General features: G+C 48.0%; 1 protein-coding gene across 2 annotated transcripts in view; it reads right to left on the bottom strand.

The window, feature by feature from the left end:
• Window positions 1-2610: 2610 nt before the first annotated feature.
• Window positions 2611-23357, bottom strand: part of LOC144144418 (calmodulin-B-like) — a 94207-nt gene continuing 73460 nt past the window's right edge. For both annotated transcript variants that reach the window (XM_077675851.1, XM_077675850.1), the window contains 3 exons: window positions 9286-9429; window positions 8005-8247; window positions 2611-5405 (listed from right to left, as the gene is read on the bottom strand). In XM_077675851.1, the coding sequence (XP_077531977.1) occupies window positions 5374-5405; window positions 8005-8247; window positions 9286-9412 (402 nt within the window). In that variant the 5' untranslated portion in view covers window positions 9413-9429 and the 3' untranslated portion in view covers window positions 2611-5373. The remainder of the gene's footprint in view (window positions 5406-8004; window positions 8248-9285; window positions 9430-23357) is intronic.

Genomic DNA, 23357 nt, shown 5'->3' on the forward strand with positions numbered 1-23357 from the left:
TGATGTGTGTTTGTAAAGGGTCGAGGCAACTGTATGAAGATGAGGACAAGAAAAGCGTCAAGGTTTATATCACAGCATTGCATAGGGAAATGCATAATTACAGCGCATGCTGATTGATACATCATCTGAGTGGTAACGAACGAAGCACAACAGTTCATGTAACTGGATTAAAGGTCTCATCGCAATGAAGCTGCTGCTGAGGTGGCTTGAATGTACAACCCAACCTTCTCAAGACCGGTGTCAGGCTTAGAGGAGTTGACAGCTTGTCGTGTGCGCTAGTCGTAGGTGCTGCGCTGCTGGCAGATAGTGGTTGTTGATGCGGATGTGTAGACTGTGTGCTATAATGACCAACCATACACCAGGTGCACCAGGGTCAAGAGGCACACTCTGAGTCAGATGAACCACAGTCGTCGTCATCACTCATTTCTGTTGCATACCGTTTGTTTGTGAGTCTGAGAGGGTGTTGTCTATTATGTCAACACATGACTATTGTCCATTTTCACCTTGTGGGGCCTTGGAGAAGTCTTGCCCATCACACTTTTCTTCGGTATCCACGTTGCGTCCCAAAGGCTTACGACTGACCCTTTATCCAAGGGTGGTAAGAGGCTGCTTTCCGACACTGTTTGGGTGATGCAGTTTCACTTCAACAGGCATCATGTTGGAAAAATGACATGCATGAGACATGCATGACACCTTGAAGAAGTTTTCCATGTATTCATCTCTCCTCAAGTAGTGTAGAGCGCTAGGCCAGTGCGCCAAAAGTCCTCCTGTGGGTTTCAATTTTACTTTTTCTTAAGTGTGTGCTTAACAATTTGTACACCTTTCTATGCAAGGCCCTTGAACTTTGGGAAGGGCGGACTTGGTGTTACATGAGCCAAGTTTTATTTGCGTGCCAATGCTGCCAAATCATGACTTGAAGACTGTTGCCTGTTATTGGTGGTCTAGTGAAAATGGCACTGAATGCAGTAAATGTTGTTCTTGCAGTCGTGTCCCAAAGTGTCTGGACTTGTGGGAAGTATAAGGTGCACATCCAGCACCACGGTGGGTGCACATTTCCATCCCCCACCCCCAATGTCCGCACTAACTACTGGGTACCATGTACAGGATAGAACTGTGTGTAGGGGCTGTTGTAACTACGCCTTCAGTAAAGGAAAGGAACTCTATTTACCTACATCAGATCATAGGAAGGACACGTATGGTATCCGCCATCGTTCCTCATCGTCCTCTTCTACTCACATGTGCGCTTCACTTCTTTCTCCTTCAAACTATAAAGTTTTAGCATGGGTAATAGTTCTGTCGGTTGCTTGTAGGAAAACTTCCAACAAGTAGAGCAACTCTAAATCAACACAACGATGCTGTTGGAGCGTTGAGGCCAAAGAACTAGACATTTGCATCTGTGCAATACCAGCATGAATTGGTCCTAAGATTTGATGCCGCAGCTTTTTGGTAAGACCTTTCCCATTCCATTCCCTCCAGTTACATTCAGTCTAGTGTGGGAAAGCACTGACAAAAAGGGTTTTTGTCCTTCCTGCAAACTCTCACTGTTTGACAAGCTAGAGTGCTGCGGTAGCCGTTGTTGGCAGTTTCTGTCACCTTGTATCTGACCAAGTAGCCCAGGATTTGAGCTGCACGCTGTGCCTTCACTTCTCCCACTGCACCAATGCTGTCTTCGAGCTAGCTGGAGGCAATCTCGACAGCATGTCAGCCAAGATGAGCTGTTTTCTTGGCGCTTACTGCAGGAGAATATCAATGCCAGAGCCTGCACAATGGTGCCAGCCTGATGTCCCAGCAGAGCTGTTGAAGGGCCTATACGTCATTGCTCACAGGACTGTTACCATTTCCTTCTGCTTTCACTGCGTGTGTTGTTAATTACCATGTGGGTATGTCCACGTGGCTGTAGAAGTGTCCTTGGGCTTTCAACCAAAGTGCATGTGTTAATCATGTGCCTTTTATGGTCAGTTTCTTGTAACTCAATATAAAATGAAGCTAAAGTGAAGATTTTGACCACATGCCAGCACAGGCTGAACACAGGCACGATGCAGGAAGTACTACTTGTGCAATGAACAACAGGCGTCAGAAGAAAGCTCAAGTTTATTTGTAGTCGCTGTACATGTTCACTGCAAGGTTTGCTTGATGGGAATTTACTTTGGAAGGAAATAAATTTACCAGGCTACTTAAGGAAGCGCTGAATGAAAGTTCGCCAGTCTTTAGTCGCTTAATTCTGCTGACCCTGCAGCTGAAATATATTTGAATGAGCAAGAGCCTAAACATTTCTATGTGGCTTAATGTATTTCTAAGCAGTACACAGCATTGAATAGATGCCGAATTGCAGAAACTACTAACACGTCAAATGAAGTACCCAATCCTGGCATCATGAAATATTGGAGATATCATTTCACTGATGCATTGAAGATAATATGTTCGATAGGTGCATCTGAAATAGGTTTTCTTGACGTATTTTTATATAAAACAGTGTTTGATGCTATCGTGTATCCGTTAGCAGTATATTTTTTAACAAGGCTTTCGTAGGGTGATAGCACCTCACCATTTTGTTCCTAAAAAGGTGTTTTGGGTGTGTGGCTTGATTAACCAAAAATAAAAAACAAAACATGACATGTATGTGTATTTATTAGGGCTCAACTCGAAACACAAAGGAACAAGGAGTGTGTTTGTACATGTGTGAAGCATAGATGCATCTCTTCTCAAGAAAGCAACTGAAGTAAGACAAAACATTCCAACTTGAAAGACGCTAAAGCTGTTCAGCAGTATCAATGCAAACTGGCTTGCGACTGGGCATGTCTTAAGGTGATGGCTTGCAAAACAACACACAGCCTCAGGTTTTTGGGAAAGGGAAGGTGGTTGTGGTAAGTGACGTATGACTTGTGATCATTGAATGATTGTGAAAAGCTTGATATTCCAGCGCATAGTGCCCTAGAGCTGTTTTGAGGGAGACATAGTTGGGCACCTACTACGGAGGTCATGTTGTGGCCCTTCACCTCTGCTTCCGTGTCATGTGAAAAAAAATACAAGCCTCTGTTCTCATACTTTTTTGTGTGTAGGATTTGTTCGGACGGGTTGAGTCATATATGGACATTGCACCAGCTCCTTCATTTTCGAAAGGCATTCATAAAATAAATAGAAATGCTAAACACAAGTTTTACTCAAGCTTATATTGTGCAATAAAGCAAGAAAAAAGCATGCAATTGTTGGGTCGCGAAGAAAAATCTTTTGCAGCTTAACGCATTGAGTAGAGGTTTGTCGTTACTCTAAATGCTTTTGTTATTCCAATGTTTTGAGCATGCAGTCAAGCCTGAGACTTATTGGGAGCGATACAATTCATGCATTGTGATGCAGCGTGCTTATGAACTCCTCCAATTCCTGCTGCGAAACTCTTGCGTTTGGCTGCAGAGCAATTCCTAAACTGCTGTTAAGAGAGCGTAGACGGAGAGAGTACAGATGTTACATCTGATTGTCGATTTTAAGGAGCGTGCTGGCTTGGTGATAGCTTAACACAATGCGGGAAACATATTCATGCAATTCATTGGAGTTTTTTTCAAGAAATCTCGACAGCTGCCTTTCTGGTGATTAGAGGTCCATGCGGAGTGTCAGCTGTAGCATCCAAGATTGCCGCATATATGGCATTAACACAGGTCAGGTATGATGCAAGTCAGATATCAGATAAATTCAGTGTGAACCTGTTGGTTATTGCCCAGTGTGCATGGATATGATGGGTACATAAGTTTTTATCGCATACCTGCAGAGGAAAATTGGCCAACACCTTCTGAAGTGGCTTATCACATCACTAATATCAACCAACTACAGTCAGTCAATTTTAGCTAACCAATAATTTCAGTCAAGTTCATCTGATGCTGAGGCTCAAGAACCATGCGTGATTTGTCCTCAAACATTTCCTTGTGCATGAAAGGTGATTGGTCAAAGCTTAGTAGAACAGTTAATAAAATAATTTCAATCAATCAATCAATCAATCAATCAATCAATCAAAAAAGCAATACTAAACAGTTACAGTTCATTTCAATAACTAATAACTTTAGTTGATGCTGGAAGTCATAGTACCACTGTGTGTTCACCCCTCAAGTTTTTTTTAGTTTGTCATATCAGAGTCCCTCAATACTTTTGAAGGACTCTGGTCATACTATATTTGCAGCACAAACTGTTTAGTCTATTGAAATGAGTGATCTGGAGCATTCAGTAAAAAAAACAATGTCTCTCATGAGCGCTGTAGCATGCCTTTCTGAATCTAATGTCTTGAGCTCGTTTACTGTAAAAGCAGCATAAACTCATTGCGCTTTACTTAAATAACTGCATTTGCAACATGTGAGAACTTTACGCGAGCGGGGCAGCTTCTGTGTTTTGTGTGTTTGTCAATCGCTGTATCTGACTGACAACTGCATTGAAGAAAACTGGTGTAGTGCATCCAAAGTAACAGATGCTACTGCTGATGACAAGCACCTCTGAACTTTCAGTCAGACAACCACTCTCTGGTGCTCACAAGGAACAGCAAGACATTTGGCCTGCTCTGCTCATTGTGATTCACTAGAAACAGAGTGCTCACGAAAGGATTGATGCAAAACAGGTGGGGGATGTGGGGCTGAGGTGGTCTTCCTTCTACAGGCTACAAAAATAAAGACTGCACTCCACTAAAAGTCGAAGCCTTCTGGTAACTTGAAAGGTTGTCGTGGGTGTGTTGCAGGAAAAGTGAGTGCGTGGCTCACTGAGACGTGGGATTCCGTGCACCAAAGTCACAATTTTGATGCGGCACATCGTACTGGAAGGCTGTGGATTAATTTAGATCGCATTGCGTTCTTTACGACGCATTGTGTTCTTGAATTCCACCAACACCAGCCACTGTTATTGGTGCCAGGTAGTAGTGGACCTGCATAGGGCAGTGTATGCCAACCTCAAGCTCCCTGTCTGCAAAATTGATCGAATTTATAACAGTGTGGTTATTGGCATGCATGAACCAAGGTCAGCTTGCCCGGCCATTCGGATAGAGGTGGGTTCAACAAGCTGATGTGCGCTTTTGTAGAGCGACCTTGCTGCAAGCGTTTCATCAGTGGCAAGCTGGGTTGTTTTGGGTGAGAAGGTGAGAAAAGTGGTTTCCACGCCAGGGGGTGGCAATCGGGGAGAACGGGGGAGGGTGGACACCGCCACCCGGGCTGTGGTGCGGCGCATAGAGCGTGTTGGGGCTTTCTTCACTTCTGCTGCTTCCGCTGGCCTTCGCGGTCGCCTTCTGGCGCGGTATTGCCGAACACGAAGGGGCACGAGCACACCAGCAGTTCATTCTGAGTTTTCACGGGCGGCCGAGCTCTGCGGCAGGCGTCTGTGCCGCTCACTGGCCCCACCCCGTTTGCCTCACTTGGGCGCTGTCAGGATCGTGACGAACTCTGCGCAGCAGACAACGCACAAGTTATTGCGACACATGCAGCTCTGTGCGGGTTGCACTGGTGAGGAGAAACGTATGTACAAACTGCACAATTACTCTAAAGTGATCACTCGGCAACAGACAACACACCTGTTGGTACCTCGCATGCATCTCTGTGGTTTTCAGTTACCGAGAAGAAACTCAGTTGTGCAAACTGCACAGTTACGGTAAAGTGAGTATTCTAGTTGCGCTTCTTGTTATATAATATGGGGGAAGACAAAAAGTTTGTGTTACCAGAACTTGAATTTGACAGTAGAACGGGAATACTTGTTTGCAGACTGTACATCTCGAGAAGTTGCCACTACCCTCTATAAGCCTGCACAAAAACGGTAAAACCCTGTTGATTGTAAGCCCTGAGAAAAGGCTCCGGTTAAGCAGGGATTTGATATATCTGAAATACCCATAACGCCAAAAGAAATGCACAAGAAAAAAAACCACAAGAATTTTTTTGCACATTGAGCCTACTGATGTGCTAAGCAATGTTGAACTCGCTGCCCGTCAAGGTGCGTTTGAGACCTCAAACACTTACGACGGCGTTCCGGTGTCTGCCCCTAGGCGTGACAAATTATGCCTGCCGGTGGCCTTTCCCCCTCCTTTTTACACCAATAAACACCTACCTACGTAGGTATTTATTGTAGTCCTAACGTGAGGCCTCCATGTATTCGCGTCTCCTGCTACAGTGCCTGCGGTAAGTGATGGCCAGTTCACATCTCTGCTCTTCTGTGTATTGATGATGACAGTTTTGGGACTCGCACGGACGGGACTGAAAACGCTGGGGTGTGAGCTGTACATCGCTAACACTGTACAAAAATATTTGAATTCGCAACCTGTGCAAACTCTAACGGCCCTCCTCAAACCTACACCGACACCCCACCCTTCCTACCTTTGACAGGGCGTCAGAGGTAGGAAGGCGCCGACTTGAAGCTATCACGTGTTGCGATCACCTCTATCTACGCCACATTTCTCCAATTACCTACGATGAGGCTGACAGTAACCCTCATCTCATATGGACGCACCCCACCAACCCACCACCGCCTACGTGCATCTCCTACCTTTGAGAAGTGGGAGTGCGCGTGGCAGAGCTGCCAGCTCAAAGAGGCCTCTCGGCTGAGGATGGCAGCACGCGGCCTACGGGAATACGATGGCCACCGGCTGCCCATAGCCTTTTCTCCCCTACCCTTCCCTATTGTGCGTGTGTGCGTGCACACGAGAGAGACCACACACGTGCATGCACACAAGGTAAGGGAGCCCAAAGCAGTGGTTCTCAAGTGGAGTTTTGGGGTTTGCGAGGACACTTGAGGAGGCCCGCCAAGCCCTCCACGGAATTCTTTCTTCCTTTTTCTCCTGTTCACTAACCACCTCTCCCCCCCAAACGTGGCTTTGCTGCATGGCACGTTTAATTCGCCGCGGGGCATAGGCTGTAAAAAGGGCTTTTTGTGCAGCGGTGCCGAAAAGCCAGAGACGCAGAAGGCAGGCATATGACAGCATAGAGAAATCCAAAAACACCGAAACACTTCTTTTGGGTAGTGAATGCGAAAGCATGAATGTCTATAGTTGTATGCCTGACAAGCCTTGCTTCCGACTCGCTTTGTTGAAGGGCTTTGTAATACTGCCGCTTGAGACGATTCCCTTGCAACCCGCCTGAACGCTTTTGAACGGCTTTGATCAGCCTCCTACGCATTGCGCGGCTGCTCATTCTGCAGCCATGTAATTTGAGAGCTGACGAAGGTTGCGGATTCCGCTGCTTCTTCTTCCGATCCCTTCATCTGCGTAGGTGTACTGTTTGGGGGTGACCGCCTCTCGCTACTGCTGAGTTCAAGCTTGTGCAGCTGGACACTTCGTGGTATGGATCGCCCCAAAGGACCCTTCAGGCCGGCGTTTGATGTCGGTTTCCGCAATAAAAAATGAGAAAAATTACTGTAGTCATTTTTCTAATTTTTATTGGGGAAACCGACGTCAAACCCCAGCCTTTTCGCTCAAGCTTACACTGTAGAAAGCCACGTAATGCAAGCAAAGAAGCCGTATTTGTTTTTAACGGAAGCCGTACGCCAGCTTTTTTGCTCGATTGGCCATTGAAGGCGGTCGCCCTAATACCGTAGGTACTGAACACCGTAAAGTACAGGGTCTTCAGCTGCAAGAGCAAAGTGTTAGTGTAACACGGTTCATCATATATTCTAGAACGTGGTCCCCCCCGCCCCCCCCCCCCCCCCCCCTTTTTTTTTGCCAGCCCAGAATGAATTCCCTGCACACACACTAGGTTGAGAACCGCTGTTTCGAGGTGTCCATCCTGTATTTTAGTTCCTTTGCTGGAATCTTTTATTAAGACCCTCCAATTTTTATCCTTCGTGGCAAGGTTATAAAAAGTGAAGCCCAGTACTCATTGAATTATTTTTCTCTGCGCTTGGTCGGGAACATGGCGCCCGTCTGACGCCAGAAAGACGCCGACAAGCTATCGTAGGCCTCATTGCTGGAATCTGGCTGTCACCTACCTGTTCCTCATTTCTTCTGTGCGACAAAAGGGAAACAGGGTCACCAGTGGTGGATGCACTACCATAGCGTACCATCGTAGTTGACGAGTCCGTCGCCATCCAGGTCCGCTTCCCGGATCATGTCCTCGACCTCTTCGTCGGTGAGCTTCTCGCCCAGGTTGGTCATGACGTGGCGCAGCTCCGAGGCCGAAATGAAGCCGTCGCCGTTCTTGTCGAACACGCGGAACGCCTCCCGCAGCTCCTCCTCGCTGTCCGTCTCCTTCATCTTTTTGGACATCATGAACAGGAACTCGTTGAACTCGATCGTCCCGTTCCCTGCGACCGACAGGAATCAGTGCTGGCTCGTGACGGGGCAGTGCAGACATGCCGAGTGTTACCTCGTCGCAGCCGAGATCGGGAAAATGCCTGTCCACTCAAATGAAATACACTCTGTAGCTCAGATTAAGGGGGGGGGTGGGGGGTGGAATGCTGTTAGGATTGGCATATAATGTGGAAGACTGATCGAGGTGGGCCACTCGAGTAACAGGGTGGCCACAAAGAAACACGACTAGCACAAAGGAGAAGGCAGAATACTCCATGGACGAGTGAGAGATAAAAAAACCTGGAGGTAATGAATATATCTGGATAGCCCAAGGACGTTAAAAAAAAAAAAAAAAACCCCTGGAGTGGAAGCGGCGCCCCATGCACTGTTGAAGGCAGCGGCCGCCATATTGCTCCTCACAGGTTCCCGAAGGACAAGATGCTGCTGAGGTTCAAAAGGAGGGCTGGATGCCTAAGAATGCTCGTTTCTCGGAGCACTTTGAAGCCGCGGCTGCTTTGCCACGATGGGCCAAATGCTGCCGTCACAAGGGGATGCATTCCTGCCGTTTCTCCGCCTTTCCACGCATTGCGTGGAGAAGCAGTTTAAATCGTTACATGCGAGTAGTGAACGTGCCTTATCGTAAAGATGTCAACAGTGGCCTTTGAACAAGCATTATTTGCTCAGTTGGAGCCTCATCGATCCATTCAACAACCAGATTAACGCTTTGTCAAAGAATATTACCAGCCTGTATATATAAAGGTCGGGTTTCACCAATTTTTCAAAGAAATCAACCGGAAAACTCGCATAGCGCGGTACGAACGCAGCTTGCAAGGCCTATTTCTTACAAATCTGTAAATGACAGATGGGAACCAATGAACCATAGTAGTGGCAAGCTGGCCGACTTTGTTAGTCTTAACAGAAGGCGCTAGTTTGACCTGCGCAGACTGCTTCTGAAGTTATCTAGCTGCCCCAGAAAGAGAAGCCTCTCTTTCTGTCTTTCTTTTTTACGCCGTGACAGTGGCACAGCGAGGCAGCGAAGTATCGGGCCTCACCATCTGTGTCGACGAGCGTGACCATGTTCCGAAGCTCCGTCTCGGTGGGCCTCTGTCCCAAGGAGCGCATGACGATTCCGAGTTCCGACGACGTGATGCGGCCGTCCGAGTCCTTGTCGAACAGCATGAAGGCCTCCTTGAACTCTGAAAGGAAAGGGGCATGTGAGAATAAAGTGGCCGCAATGCCCAATTGCCGGCGCAGCCGGTATTGAAAAAGGGAAAAAAAGATGGCAGGCGATTACTCGGTTCGATAAGTTCAGCACAGCTGCGTGATCATCCGCTGACATTGCAAATGACGTGGTTGCTACAGAGTGGCGTTTTGGTGATATGACGTCCATTTTGTTATTATATGGCATTGTAATTGTGTTACTATCACGTATCGCCGTTATTTAATCGTGATCATATTGCGGAATTCTTTTTCGAGCGATTACTTCGAGATTATGCAAACGGGGACTGGACTGGGACTGGGAAAACGTTTATTTCTTTGTCATTTTTTTTAGTGCTTTGGCGGCCCTCCACCGGGGTCTTGTGCCACGTGTTCAGTTCCAAGCGGGGTCAGCCAGGGGTGGTACCCCTGGTCCGTGTCTCCAACTGCCTCTGCTGCTTTGCGTGCTTGATCAGACCGATCTGGTCTTCACAGCAGTCGCTGGCCAGCAGTGCCTGCCATTGCTCCGCACTAGGCTTTCTGATTTTGGGGGACAGCCATTGTGCTTGGGCATTCTTCTCATGTGGTCATAGGCGTGCGCACAGGGGGGGCAGGGGGGGCGGCCGCCCCCCCTAATCACTTGAAGGGGGGCGCCAAATTTGCCCCGTACCTTAAATTTCTGCTCAGAAATATTTTGTGTGTTGCAATTCCATCGCATTGAAATAAAAATTTTACGAACACCCCTCTTTGCACGGCGTTCGGACCGCTAGGCCTTCATTGGGAAGAGGTCGGGAGTTGATGTAAGCGGGGGGAGGGGGGGGGGGGGGCACAGCGCTAAAGACTTTGCCCCCCCTAATCGAGAACTCTGCGCACGCCTATGCATGTGGTGTAGTAGAGGGTGGGTTTTTTTATGGCAAACTGGGCACGCATCTGCATATCGAGTCAGATCAATTTTGCTCAGCGCGTTTAAGTTTGGGAACGTGCCTGTCTGTGGCTGTCTCCAGTCTGTGGCTTCTGCCCTCGTCAGGGTTTCGTATGGCGGGGGGTATATTTTCCTGATACCCCGGTAGTATGCCAATGTTGCTGAGTATTCCGGGGGGACTGGCGTAGGTTCTTCGGGGTCAGAATCGTCGGGTGCTGAGTTTGTAGTATAGCCTCGAGCTATCCTGTCCGCCTCTATGTTCCCCTCTATTCTTGAGTGCGCTGGAGCCCGCAGGATCCTGTGTTTGATCTTAAGTGAATGCTCAGGGTGTTGGGGTACGCCGCCTTTTGCCTGGAGGAGTACACGGAGTGCGCGGTGGCTTATTCGTCTCTTCAAAAAGTGTCGACAGGCCTCCTGCAAGTCGAACATTATTGTAAGCGACCGCACCGCCCGGAAACCTTTTGCCGCTGCCAGAGCGACAGCTAGCTCCACGTCATTACAGTGATGTAGCGAGCCACAGCTAGGTGATCATATGGAGGTCTGAGTCTATCAGCCACCCTGCGTCCTTTCCTTCGATCTTGTGTGGCTGCGTTCACATACACTGGGTTGTTCTTGAAGGAGAACAAGTGGCGTATGAAGTACGCTCGCGCTTGGTGCTTGCCTGAGGTTGGGGTCTATGTTTTTAGGTATGGGGGCCATGTGGAACTTCCGGCGGATGTCGTCAGGAATGTCTGTTGTCTTGGACATTTCTCTGATTTGGTCTGTGTAACCCAGCTGTCACAGGAGCGTCCTACCCGTCGGGGTCTGCATCAGCCTCTCAGTCTGCGCCTTGAGTTGGGCTTCTTTATGTTCTTTAAATGTGTTATGGACTCCTAAGGCCAGTATCTTTTCTGTTGACGTGCATATCGGTAGTTTTAGCGCCATCTTATGATTATTTCGGCCTGTTGCTCTTCGGAAAGGTTCACAATCTGGTAGGGCAGACTGTATGTCACCCTGCTCACTACCTAGCGGCGCACCAGCTTCAAAGTGTCTTCTTTTCTCATTCCGGTGCGTCGGTTTGTGACTCTCTTTATCGTTCTGGAAACTTGCGTCGTCGTGGTTTTGAGCAAGGCTAGGGTGTGGGTACTCCGTTGGTTGGATTGAATCCACACCCCTAGTATTCGCACCGTTTTTTTTTAAGTGCGAATGCACTTTATAAGCGACCCCAAACCACCCACCGCCGGCGGCGGCGGCGTCCGCAGTGCTCCTCTATATTTAAAAAAGAAACAGCATCCGGCGCCAGGTCTCGATCCGAGGACTTTGCGGCCGCAGCGCGACGCTCTACCGACCAAGCCACGGACGCGACGCTGATATCGGTGTCAGTAACGCGCCTTATATCTTTAACGCATTCAAACTACGTCGTCAGCGGCGTGCGTTGGCGACTCAGCGGCGTTATAGCGGCTTGATAACTGCGTGGTGTACACGTGATACTACAAATCCGATGGAAGAGATGGAAGAGAAGGCGGCGAGGCGGTGGGCTGCGGGGGCCGAGCGCAAGCGCCGCAAGCGGGCCGACAACCGTGCATTCGCACTTTCACACTCTCCCCCTCGGGGAAATGCGGGAGAAATTTTTCTGGTATCCCTTTGCCCTCGAGGTAGACCTTGAGGCGGAGATGTGGATCCACGGGAACAGTTCGGTTTAGCCTCTGCCTCCAATCTGGGTTATTTCGGATTTTTCTGTTGAGCATTCGAGGCCTCGCTCGTGGGCGTACTGTTTAACGCATGTGGCTGCTGCCTGCAGCTTTGCTTCTTTTTCCCAAAGGCCCTTGGTTATCCAGATTGTTATATATCATCCGTGTACAAGATATACCTCATGTCCGGGATGTCTTGCAACTTTCTGGCCAAGCCAATGATCGCTACATTAAACAGTAGGGGTGACATTACAGAGCCCCGAGGGGTACCTTTGTAAGGTATTGTGAATTTGCCAGTGCGAGCGTCATTTATGCCAATCGGGGCTGTCGACTGGACAGAAACACCTTCACATATTCGTATGCCACAGCTAAGGTAATCTAGGCCTTTTAGTATGGCCTCGTGGCTGACGATATCAAAAGCTCCTAATTAATGTAAAGGGCCATGACTATCCATTCACCTCTGGTGGTTACGTTCTTCAGTGCTGCTTCTTTCAGTTGGAGGAGCCCTGTGTGGAGAGTTTTGCCCGAAATGCGAACATAGTGTGAGGAAAAGGTCATTCTCTTCCATGTAGTTTTGAAGCCATTGCGTTAGTATTTGCTTGTACAGAAGATGTGAGAAAAATCGGTCTAACGTTCTCTACCTGGAGCTTCTTTCTGGGCTTGGGGATGAGTATGACCTCCGCGTGTTTGCACTCTGTTGGAACAATACCGCCTAACTGTGCATTTATGAATGCAGTGAGCTCTTGGATGGCATCATCGCCTAAGTTGTGTATGATGGCGTTTCCTATGCGATCTGCCCCTGGAGCTGTGGTTTTGGTTATACTCTGTATGGCTACATATACCTCATCTCTTGTAATGGCTCTGTTGAGCTTGGAGTTCTCTATTCCTTTGTATTGGTTGGTGTAGCAAGGCGTAGGATAGGTAATTCCCGAAGAATTTCTCCCTCGCTTTAATTAATTCGGACTCAGTGCCTTCGAACATGTAGTACGAGTGCTTTGGTGGTTTACTTCTTAGATCTATGAGTGCCCTTAGAATGTCCAATGTTCGTGAATGTTCCCAGAGTGCCAGCTAGAGAGTCGCTGAATGTTCCCAGTTGAGTCTGGCTAGCTGAGTGGTGTATGCTTCGGCCTTAGCTGTGACGTCCGCAATCTTGAGCTTCAGCGTCGTGTTGTGCTTTTGGCATCTCCATCGCTTGACTAGGCCCAGTCTGGCTTCCCAGAGCTAGAAAAGGTACCCGTCTACCTTGGGTGTACCTGCTGAGCGTTAGCTATGCACTTTTGCGCATTGCTTGCGCACATCTCGAAGGGTGTTGCACCACTCAGCCAGTGAGGTTATTTTTTCAAGCTGATGTCCGCTTTCTGCTCTGAATGCGCTCCAATCAGTAATTTTGGCTTGTCCAATTCTTTTTCGAACGACTCCAGCATTTATTTGCGGGTGTAGTATGCAGTGGTCACTGCCTAGTGTTTCTTGGAGATTCTCCCGCGAGCTGTCCTGTAGACCTTTGATATATATATAAGGTCAGGGCATGTGTCTTTGTAGACACTATTGCCAATTCTTGTAGGCGTTGTTTGGAGGTTTAGGATCTCGAGTTCGAAATCACCTGCTGCCTGGGTGACTGTTCTTCCCCTTTTATGTCGTGGTGGACTGCAGAGGTTGACTACAAATACACTGCTTTTTCAAGCGCGTTCGGTTTTTTTTTTTTGCGACAATTTCCTCTATCCCGTGTTCAACATTGGTGTTCTGCATGGTGTCGTGTCTGATGGGTGCTGCCTTCTTTTCTACCAAGCTGGCCACCTTGCCTCCAGCATCCCCTCAAATACCTCGTACCCTTGCAGGGTGGGCCTTCCTCCGGTCTCTTGGAGCGTGATTGCAGTAGGCGGCGTCAGGTGTGTGTACATGTACTGCGGAAATAAGCCTTGCGATAGCTTTGGCAATTCCGCTGCCATATGTCTACTTGTTCTTGATCTGCCCGGCGTGTGCTTCCCATGTTAGTCCTGGAAGTTAATGCTGGTGCCTGAATTGTCCTCGCCGTTCAAAAAGCCAGCCAACGACACACATTGGTTCTGTGGCTTTGTCAACTAACAGAGACAGCAAGTACAAGTACAAAAATAGAAACGCACGATGCGGTGCCAGCCCTTCTCCTGTGTGGTTCTTCTTTTCTGTGCGTCTTTTAGGTCCGGTAATTAAAGACCACAGTCTTTCTTGAGCTACTTAAACCCGAAACCTTCGGTCTGTATACGTCTGTCAGTCGGTTCCTCGATTCAGCCGCCCGGCCCAAGGTTAAGACAATTTTTGAACAAATCATGTGTTTTATATAAGCCAAAATTTCCAAACTTCTATGTCTGCTACCATATATGTTTGTCAACACTGTTGAACAAAAAAAAACATTAACATATTTAAAGCAAACCCACTATACATAATTGGCACTAGGCAGTGTTCTTTTAAATGAAAATAGAAGTGCGCTTGATATTGCAGTAGAAAATAAAAAAATACACGTTCAAAACAATGTTTTGACCCAAGAATACAAAAAGAGCTCGCGTCCGAGCCTAGACATCGCGGTGGCCGTTCAACTCCAACAGTAATGAAGGGTTCCAGTGGATGGTGCGCGAGCAGTAAGTAAAGCGCGGGAAAAGTGAATTGACTCGAGCAGACCTCCACCGTGTTTATCACGGGAAGAGCGAGGCGGGAGGGGAATGGGAGCGTGGCAGGTGGGCGGAGGAGAGAAGAGGGTTCGTTTGCGTGGCAGGGGCGGAGGAGGAGGAGCTATTTTGCCGACGTGTGGCTCAAAGTGAGCAGATACGCGACCAATTTTAAGCAATATTCCGGCTGGCCTATGCAGGGAAATCGCTATCTCACATGACACCACCTGAATGTCACTATTGTTAAACAGACCTCTGTTAAATCTTAGTGCTAAAGCAATTTAGTCCGCACCGCAATAGTTTCGGAATCCCTTGTAAGCCTGAGACATCAATTTTTTTTAACAGACAGAGCATATTTCAGCGAACACGGGTGAGTTGTTCGGCCTTAACACCTTGGTGTCGCTTGTTTTCGCTTTAAAACGCCTCTCTTGACTAATGGGAGTGACACAAAACGTACCAACTTCGCGTGACGGCGGGGGCGGCAGCCATCGAGGAGACAAGCGTCTGGCGGGGACAGGGCAGCGGCTCGGCCCGTGCCGGCACGCTCGCGCCCTTATTAGCCGCGCTCGTATTCGGCCACCCCGCCGCGGTCGCCGGAATCGGCCGCCGGGCGGTGGCGCGTAATGGAGCCGCTCATGCGAGCTGAGTCGCTCTTGCGTGCCACGCCATGCACCGCCGGGGCAGCCGGTGGTGTTCGGCCCCCTCCTGACCAGGCGTTCCTCGCCGGCGGCCGTGTTCGTCTGTTGTGTACGCAGGGGCGGGCTGCTGGCGTGCTTACGTTCGTTTTGCGCGGGTGCACTGTATCGCCCGCGCATTTGTGAACGCTGCAGCGAATCGGGAGGTCCATGGCAAAGATTTGTCGGGGCACGACTTCTGTACGCGCATTGTACGCGCCACTTGATCTCGACAACAATATCGGGACAGAATCGAAACTTAACGAGACTGTTTTTGGCAAATCTTTAGCGCTATTCGCTTAAATAAGCGGATGGCTTAAGTCAATACCTTTAAGTTTGATTGGCGCCTGATGAGAGAACGGGGCAAGTCTTATTGCCTCACCACTTTAAAAAAGGGTGGCTTATTTACAGTTTCGTTCATCAATACTTCCATGCTGTTGATCACGCTAATGTGAATGTGGTGTCAACTAACTGTTAGCCCAATCTTAATTGCATAATTTCTGTCTTCTCCGCATGCTTTGTTATCAGTTTACATGCTATCAGATTTAGAGTTACTCTGAGACTGATAGAGAGGGTGATTGACTTTTAATTTTGTTCCAGAAACGCACGTGTATTTTTCTTTCTTTTTTGTACCTTGCCACCTGTAAAGCTTGCTTCACCTTGAACACTAAAGTACAGTGGGAAACCCCTCCGACGGGAGACGGTTCTAAGAAAAAAGAAAAAAAAGAACTAGCCTGAAGAATAGGGGGAGGGCAGAGCGTAGGTTAAAAATATATATTACAGCGAAGCCTTCTTGCGCTAGGTTCTGACGTCTATCGGGTCGCGTCGGCAAAGAATCGCGCTTGTTCCAGAGTTAGTGTAAAATGCTTATCGCTCAATAGTGTCATCTCTCAATATAAAGTTTATCTTGAAAAAAATGGTATACTGAAATTTTCCGCAAAGGCGGCCCTATCATTAGGCCGAGTTTCACTTACTTTCTGTAATTAGCTAGTTCATGCATGGTGAAGTTGCAGGCGTTGCAGAGTTGCCATCTGCTGTCAATGCATGGCCCTCTACGGAGGGAGAATGTTTCAGGTAGCGGCGGTAACTCCTGTTTTATCGAAGCTATCCCGAAACAAATTATATGAGAATTAGCTTATAATTAATACTAATGATGATACAGTCAAACCCGGCTATAACGAACCCGGATAGAGCGAATTATGCTATATATCGAACAAAAATATTTCAGTTACAGAAATACACGGGGAAAATATTCCTTATAACGAAGTTCACATCCGATATATCGAACTCTGCGCGCCCAGAATGGCGGCCGAAATGCATGGTCTCGAAGCGGCGATTGAGATGTGGATTGGCCACGACCACGGAGCAAGAGCCGCGACTGAGATATTGCGCCTCGTACGGAGTGTCGTGATGCCCGACACTTTCCGTAACTGTTTCCGACGCGCGGGACTAACGATGGAACCCGCCAATTCCGCGAGTCCGGACCAAGACAGCAGCATCGGTGAACTGTGGGAAGAGCTCGCCAGCGATGATGTCGCGAGTGAAAGCCGTCCGACGCTTACAATGAAGCGCTTTCGGCAGTCGATGTGCTCCGCCAGTGCTTTTTTAGATTTTGGAGGACGCGGACTCCAACTGGTACAAACAATGTTTCGTGCAGAGAATGCTATGCTAGTTGAAGCTGCCAAAACAAAAGTGAAAAGAAAAATCACCGCTTTTTTGCAAAGTAGGCAGTTAAGGCGGAAAGTAGCTTTATTATTTGCAATAAATGGATTATTTTGTGTATGGTAGTGGCTAATTTACTGTGTTCGTTTCTGCATGCGGGGATGGGGGAGTTAGGAGGGGGGGTGGCTCTCGCGGATTGCGAACTGGTAACAATAAGTTCGTTATAAGCGGGTTCGGCTATATCGAACTATTGGATATATCGAACTAATTGCAGTGAATATTGCAGTTCGCTGTAAACGGGTTTGACTGTATGTGTATGTGTCTTTATTTGATCAAGCAACCGTACATAACTCGGTATAGTTATAGCTACCAACGCAGCTTAGTTGGTCTTCCACATTCACAGCAGTGGAAGGGTTCTAAATATTGTTTGTATATCAGTGGCACATATAGAGCAATATGTTCCGTTGTTCTGTAGGTTTGGACAAGACTGTATGGGGCGAAGATTGATGACAAGCTAGTACGTTGTTATCGTGAATCGGCGCTTCCTGCATACCACTTCCGTGCGTAAACGTTATTGCTAGTCACAGATTGGCTTAGATGTGAATGAGCATAGAGTTCCGCGATGATAATGCCGATGTCGTGCCAGAAGCGTTCCGCATAAAAGAAGTCAAGCGCGATGACCTTGAGGGACCGTCACCCTTGCGTTCGTCTCATGAACGTCTGCAGACCTCGTCGTTATGCAAGGAAGCCAAACACGGGAATTTAGTAGTAATTTCAGAATCTGAATGCCTTATTTTTATTAATTATCATCGTAATCATAATCACCATTGTAATCACCATCAGTCCTATTGTATTCACCACAGGACTAGTCCTCTCCCAAAGATTTCAAATGTTCAAATGGTAAAGATGATACAGAGTTGCGCCTGCACAAGCACCTGTCAGATAGCATGAAAATCGAAGTGGGTTGCAGGAACGTCGGGGTAAATTTCTTACGCGAGAAATTTGCTGCTCGAAATGTATTTTGGTCGATCGCGCTGATTCAGCACTTCATTCTGACATTTTGGCTTCCCAGAGCTAGTCGCTTGTCACCGCCTCAGTCAATTTCCGGGTTGACGTAAATATCGACAATGAAAAGCAAATTTATACTGCAACTTGAAGATTCGCTCTGGATGCAGTGTGTGCGAAACTTAAAATACATTAGGAAATGCAGTTTTCTTATATACTTTGGCCATAGTTTTTTACGATAATAGCATACTCTAGAGTATTACGAAAGTTTTCTGAAGCGTGGCGGCCTGCGTGGTGTGTTTCCTTTCAAGGAAATAGCCACGGGAAAGAGGCGGTAACCCGAAGTTACTCTGCCCGCGCAGCTGTCGTCACAGATGCATTCCACGACGTTGCGCCCGGAGGCCTGCTGAATTATGACGTGACACGTCGGGTGAGCACGAATATAGTGGAAAGGAAGGCAGCCTGTCGTCTTCTTATTCTTTTTGTCGCTGTGGGCGCGGAATAAAGGGACACAAAAGAGACCGAGTAAACAAAAGGCGGGAGTGCTCGGCACTCTGTGCATCTTCTTTAATGATTCAAACCGGCGTCCTCGTGCCGGGCACAAATCACCACCAATTCTACAGGAAGGCCTGAGACGATCGGACGCGTTTGTATCTATCTCCACCAACAGCCACATGATGACGGTTGCTGGCGTTCTTTATTTCTCGCTTACATTTTGGTCGAGCGACTTGGCAGTACCGCCACCTACTGACGACCAGCCGATTGGTGAGGCATTCCCTTTACCTAGGGGGTGTTCGCTATATGCGAAAAGCGATGGCTGTCGCGGGGAGCGCATTGAAGCTGCTTCGCCTTCGGGATCGCCCCAGATCTGGCGTCTCCTTTACGGTGCCGACGTCACTGGCGCGCTCATTCATAATACACGCGCTGTCTGCCGCCGCCGCCGCCATGGATGCCTTGCGCGCTAATTGCAGCAACAGTCGGCGCCTATAAAAGGCAACACTATAACGCACCGAGACGCGTTTATGACGTCCATAGAGTGAGACCTGCAGACTCGTTGCTCACGAATCTCGCCCGCACAGAGACAGCCTGTTTCGGCCGGCTCGTGATTGCGGCATACGCCAGCAGATGGTGGGCACAAATGCTGTAACTCCGGCCAGGCTGCTCCCAGCAGGGCAAGAAAGATGGGGACAAAATTATACATATAGTAGCAAACCGTACGAGCTAACGCTCCAGCTGCAGAGGAGACGCCGCAGCGCCATCCGCCAATTCGGGTATGCACGTTGAATTAGTTCCCGCGGGTACGAAGAAGCGCTGTCTCGGCCTTTACTCTTCGCGCGCGAGTAGAGTTTGCCGGGACCTACGCTTAGCACTACGTCCATATGCTCTCCATTTAAAACCGGAGCGCTGGCTGTTTCATGTAGCATGACTCACATTCAAATTATTTCTAACATAATACCAGTTATTATTTGTAAAGAACGCGATTTCTCATAGGTTTTGTAATATTACCTACACGCACGAACGCACGCACGCGCATGCACGACTCGCATTCAAATTATTTCTAACATAATACCAGTCATTATTTGTAAAGTACGCGATTTCTCATAGGTTCTGTAGAATTACTACACGCACGCACACACACACACACACACACACACACACACACACACACACACACACACACACACACACACACACACACACACACACACACACACGCACGCACGCACGCGCGCGCACACACACACACACACACACACACGCACACACACAAGCAACCATCAGACGTCCGTTGTCCGGCCACCGTACGTCCATTCCGGCTCTAACGGACGTCCGCTGGACGTCCGTTTCAGTGCCAATGAACGTACCATGTACGTCCGTGGGACGTCCGGATTTAACTATTCCGTACGTCCAGTCGGACGTCCGGAATTGGATGAATTTCGGACGTTCAGCAAAAATTTCCAGAATCACATAACTAGAAGTTCCTAGAATGAATATTACACAGCAAAAGACCAGCGCACTACCGGGCACACGTCATACATGAACACAGTGGAATTGCTTCATATGTTCCGTTGGCAGTTCTCATTTCTCATATATCCTTCTCCAAACAGATATTGGTTGGAGACGGTGAGCTGCTACAAAAAGTAAAAAAAAAATGTCTTAATTTTCGAAATATGCCAATGAAACTTGCAAAATACAAGTGAGGGTGTTAATGTACAAAATCTTTTTAATTGAAAAACAAAGTAGGTGTTTCGTTTATGCTTTTATATTCAATTTAATCAATTATTTGATGCTTCGTAGTAACTTTATACGTCCACTGGCCGATGTGATTCGGACTTGTACATCCGTTTCTGCATGTCCACTGTACGTCCGAAAATGTACATCTAAACATGAACGTGCACTGGACATACAGTGGTCGTCCAAACTGGGCGTGGGATGTTCGGCTGTATTTAGGACGTCACACACACACACACACACACACACACACACACACACACACACACACACACACACACACACACACACACACACACACACACACACACACACACACACACACACACACACACACACACACACACACACACACACACACACACACACGCACGCACGCACACACGCACACGCACACACACACACACGCACGCACGCACGCACACGCGCGCGCACGCACGCACACGGACAGACAGACAGACACAGACACACACACACACGGCGACGTATGGTTGTAATACGCACTTAAGCACATTTATTCGATATCCCTGTCATAAAAAAGCACTTCAGTCGACTCCAAAAAAGTGAGATGTAATGATGTCCCTGAGGCAAGGGTTGGGAAAGTGAAGCGAGCCATCTGGACCATACAACCTCCGGGAAGGCTGCCTTTGGAACATTAACGTTTTAGCTCAGCATAGGTCTAAGCTTGAACGACAGAGTCAACACACGGTTAAAACATACACAAGAACCTGGCTGGCCCGATGCGAAGGGTTTCGCCCCCTCAGGAGGAGTAAACAAATTTTTGTTGTCCCAAGCGTCCCAAGGTAAGCGGGGGTGGGGACCGCTAAATCTCCCTGTCATCAAGTGATGACTGCTGATGATATTTTTGTGCCGCAAGCTACGCACGAACCGTATGCAGCTTCGATGTATGCTCTCGCCATGAGGGTTAGAAATTTCACAATTTCACTGGGGAAACAGCGAACACAACAATCGGTAATTTATGTATAGTGCGGCATTACTTGGACATTTCTTTATCAGAATTAATAAGTTGGTTGCTTTTGCTTCAAGCAGCGGAGATCTTGTAGGTCTGGCGTGTTCGTCCGTCTACTGTTGGTCGTACGTCACGCAGGAGTGGGAGCATGTTCCCAGGCCTACCTATAGAGGGCGCAGTGGTCTTGCAGGGCCTAGAGTTCCTCTATATAGCTCTTAGCTCTCGGCGGGAGCTATATAGATGGACTCTAGAAGAGGTGGTTCCCCTCTCTCCCTCTAATGGGTCGAGCCTCCCGTCGTTGACGTTTAGCTGCAGATTCTTTTTGTGCGAACCGTATATAAAATTTGCGCGCAGCGACGGCGCTCCCGTTTACATTCAAGCCGAAACAAGAAAACCACAGCTCCGCTGTTTCGGCAGATTTCACACTGGGTGCAACTGGGTTCAGTTTTTTACTTTTTTGTTTTGTTGTCTTAATTTTTTTTCCCTCCTCTCATGTATTCCCTGGGCACAGGAGCAAGCCTTATAGGTTACAGAAGAGGTGCGAAGACGCTATAAGAGCAACAAACTGCGGCATAAATGTTGTATTATTATTATTGTTATTATTCTTCTGAGTGCAAGAGATAACTGGCAGTCTAGCGCTAAAAGTTTACTACGAGGCCGTAAACAGCAAACTACAGTGTTCGACTATATCGACTTATGCTTTTATGGCCACTCCAGTGGGGGTTGCAGGCAGAATATGATCTGACATGAGTGGCGCTAAACCTGTACATTGCGTAGCCATATAAAAGCGCTTGTTAGTCCTATCGCAAAACGCGTTGAAGGTAGATGAAGCTGCATCGACCCTTTCTGTTTAAACTCACGATCAATAACAACGACTGCCCTATTTACTCGCTAATAAATATAGACAGTTCGTTCGCGCTCTAAGCAACGTGGCTCTGCGCGTATAAAGCGGGCGCGCGCCTTATTGATTTTTTTCGTTTTCTAACGAAACCCATTCTACCCTACTCACTTGTAGGCTACGACAGTGTGGGCCTGATAAGGTGTCGGCACCCCACGCCAGCCAGTTTCGGGCCCTTTTCCCTCTCCCCCCCCCCCCCTCAAAAAACCTCATCGCATCGCTACGACAGTGTGTCCGGTAAATGTTTTAAGTGTAGCAAAACTATCAGTTTCAGGCACAATTATATATGCGCAAAAAATTGTAGCGGAATCAGACAGTATATATATATATATATATATATATATATATATATATATATATATATATATATATATATATATATATATATATATATATATATATATATATATATATATATATATATATATATATATATATATATAGTTGGGATTCCGCAAACATTGTGCTCGGGAAATGTCCCGAGTTTAGCGCGTGCTTTTACTAGCTTAGCCCTTTGGTATTGTTCAAGCACAAAAAAAAATGACGAAACAAAATCCGTAAGGCACTTCCCACGGTGCGCATGTCTCGTGGATTTTGACAGCAACTGCCTATGTGGCTTTGTTAAACGCGCAGTGTTTTTGAACACTGCAGTGGCAGTGCGAAACAGGATCACGGCAAACATCATTACACCGTCGCAGCAGTGGTGCGGTAAGGAACCAGCTTGCACTAATCGTGCATGGCTGGAGAAACGGCAGATCTGGCGGCCCCTCTCCCTTCGTCGGAGACCCGACTGTGGCCCCTGACATTTAGTTCCTAACTTGCTGCTGGAAGTTCTCCATGACTGGCAGGCCCGGACCGTTTAGTCCGCAGGCTTTCGCATCTCTCCCAAAGTGAACCGCGTTAGACGCACTCGAACCGGCGGCCAAGTCCAAAACCAGCGCCCGCACTGCGAGCCCGAAGGAAATGCTGTGCGCCCGGAACGCGATGATAGCTCGATCGGATAGCCGCCGGTTTCATAACACGAGGGACGGAAGTTTTATTCTGACCATGGGAAGCGTTTTTTAGGGGCATAGCCCCTTAGGGGCTGGGGCTGTTGGCGCCTCCTGTCGTCGTCGCAATCGTCGTCATAATCGTCGTTTCATGTATAGTCGCCGACCCGCCGCGGTGGCTCAGTGGCTAAGGCGTTGCGCTGCTGAGCAGGAGGTCGCGGGTTCGATTCCCGGCCGCGGCAACCGCTTTTCTGATGGAGGCGAAA

The sequence above is a fragment of the Haemaphysalis longicornis genome, unplaced genomic scaffold, assembly GCF_048455015.1.
Source record: "Haemaphysalis longicornis isolate Haplotype H1 unplaced genomic scaffold, Haemaphysalis longicornis Haplotype H1 scaffold_7, whole genome shotgun sequence".
NCBI classification, from domain to species: Eukaryota; Metazoa; Arthropoda; class Arachnida; order Ixodida; family Ixodidae; genus Haemaphysalis; species Haemaphysalis longicornis.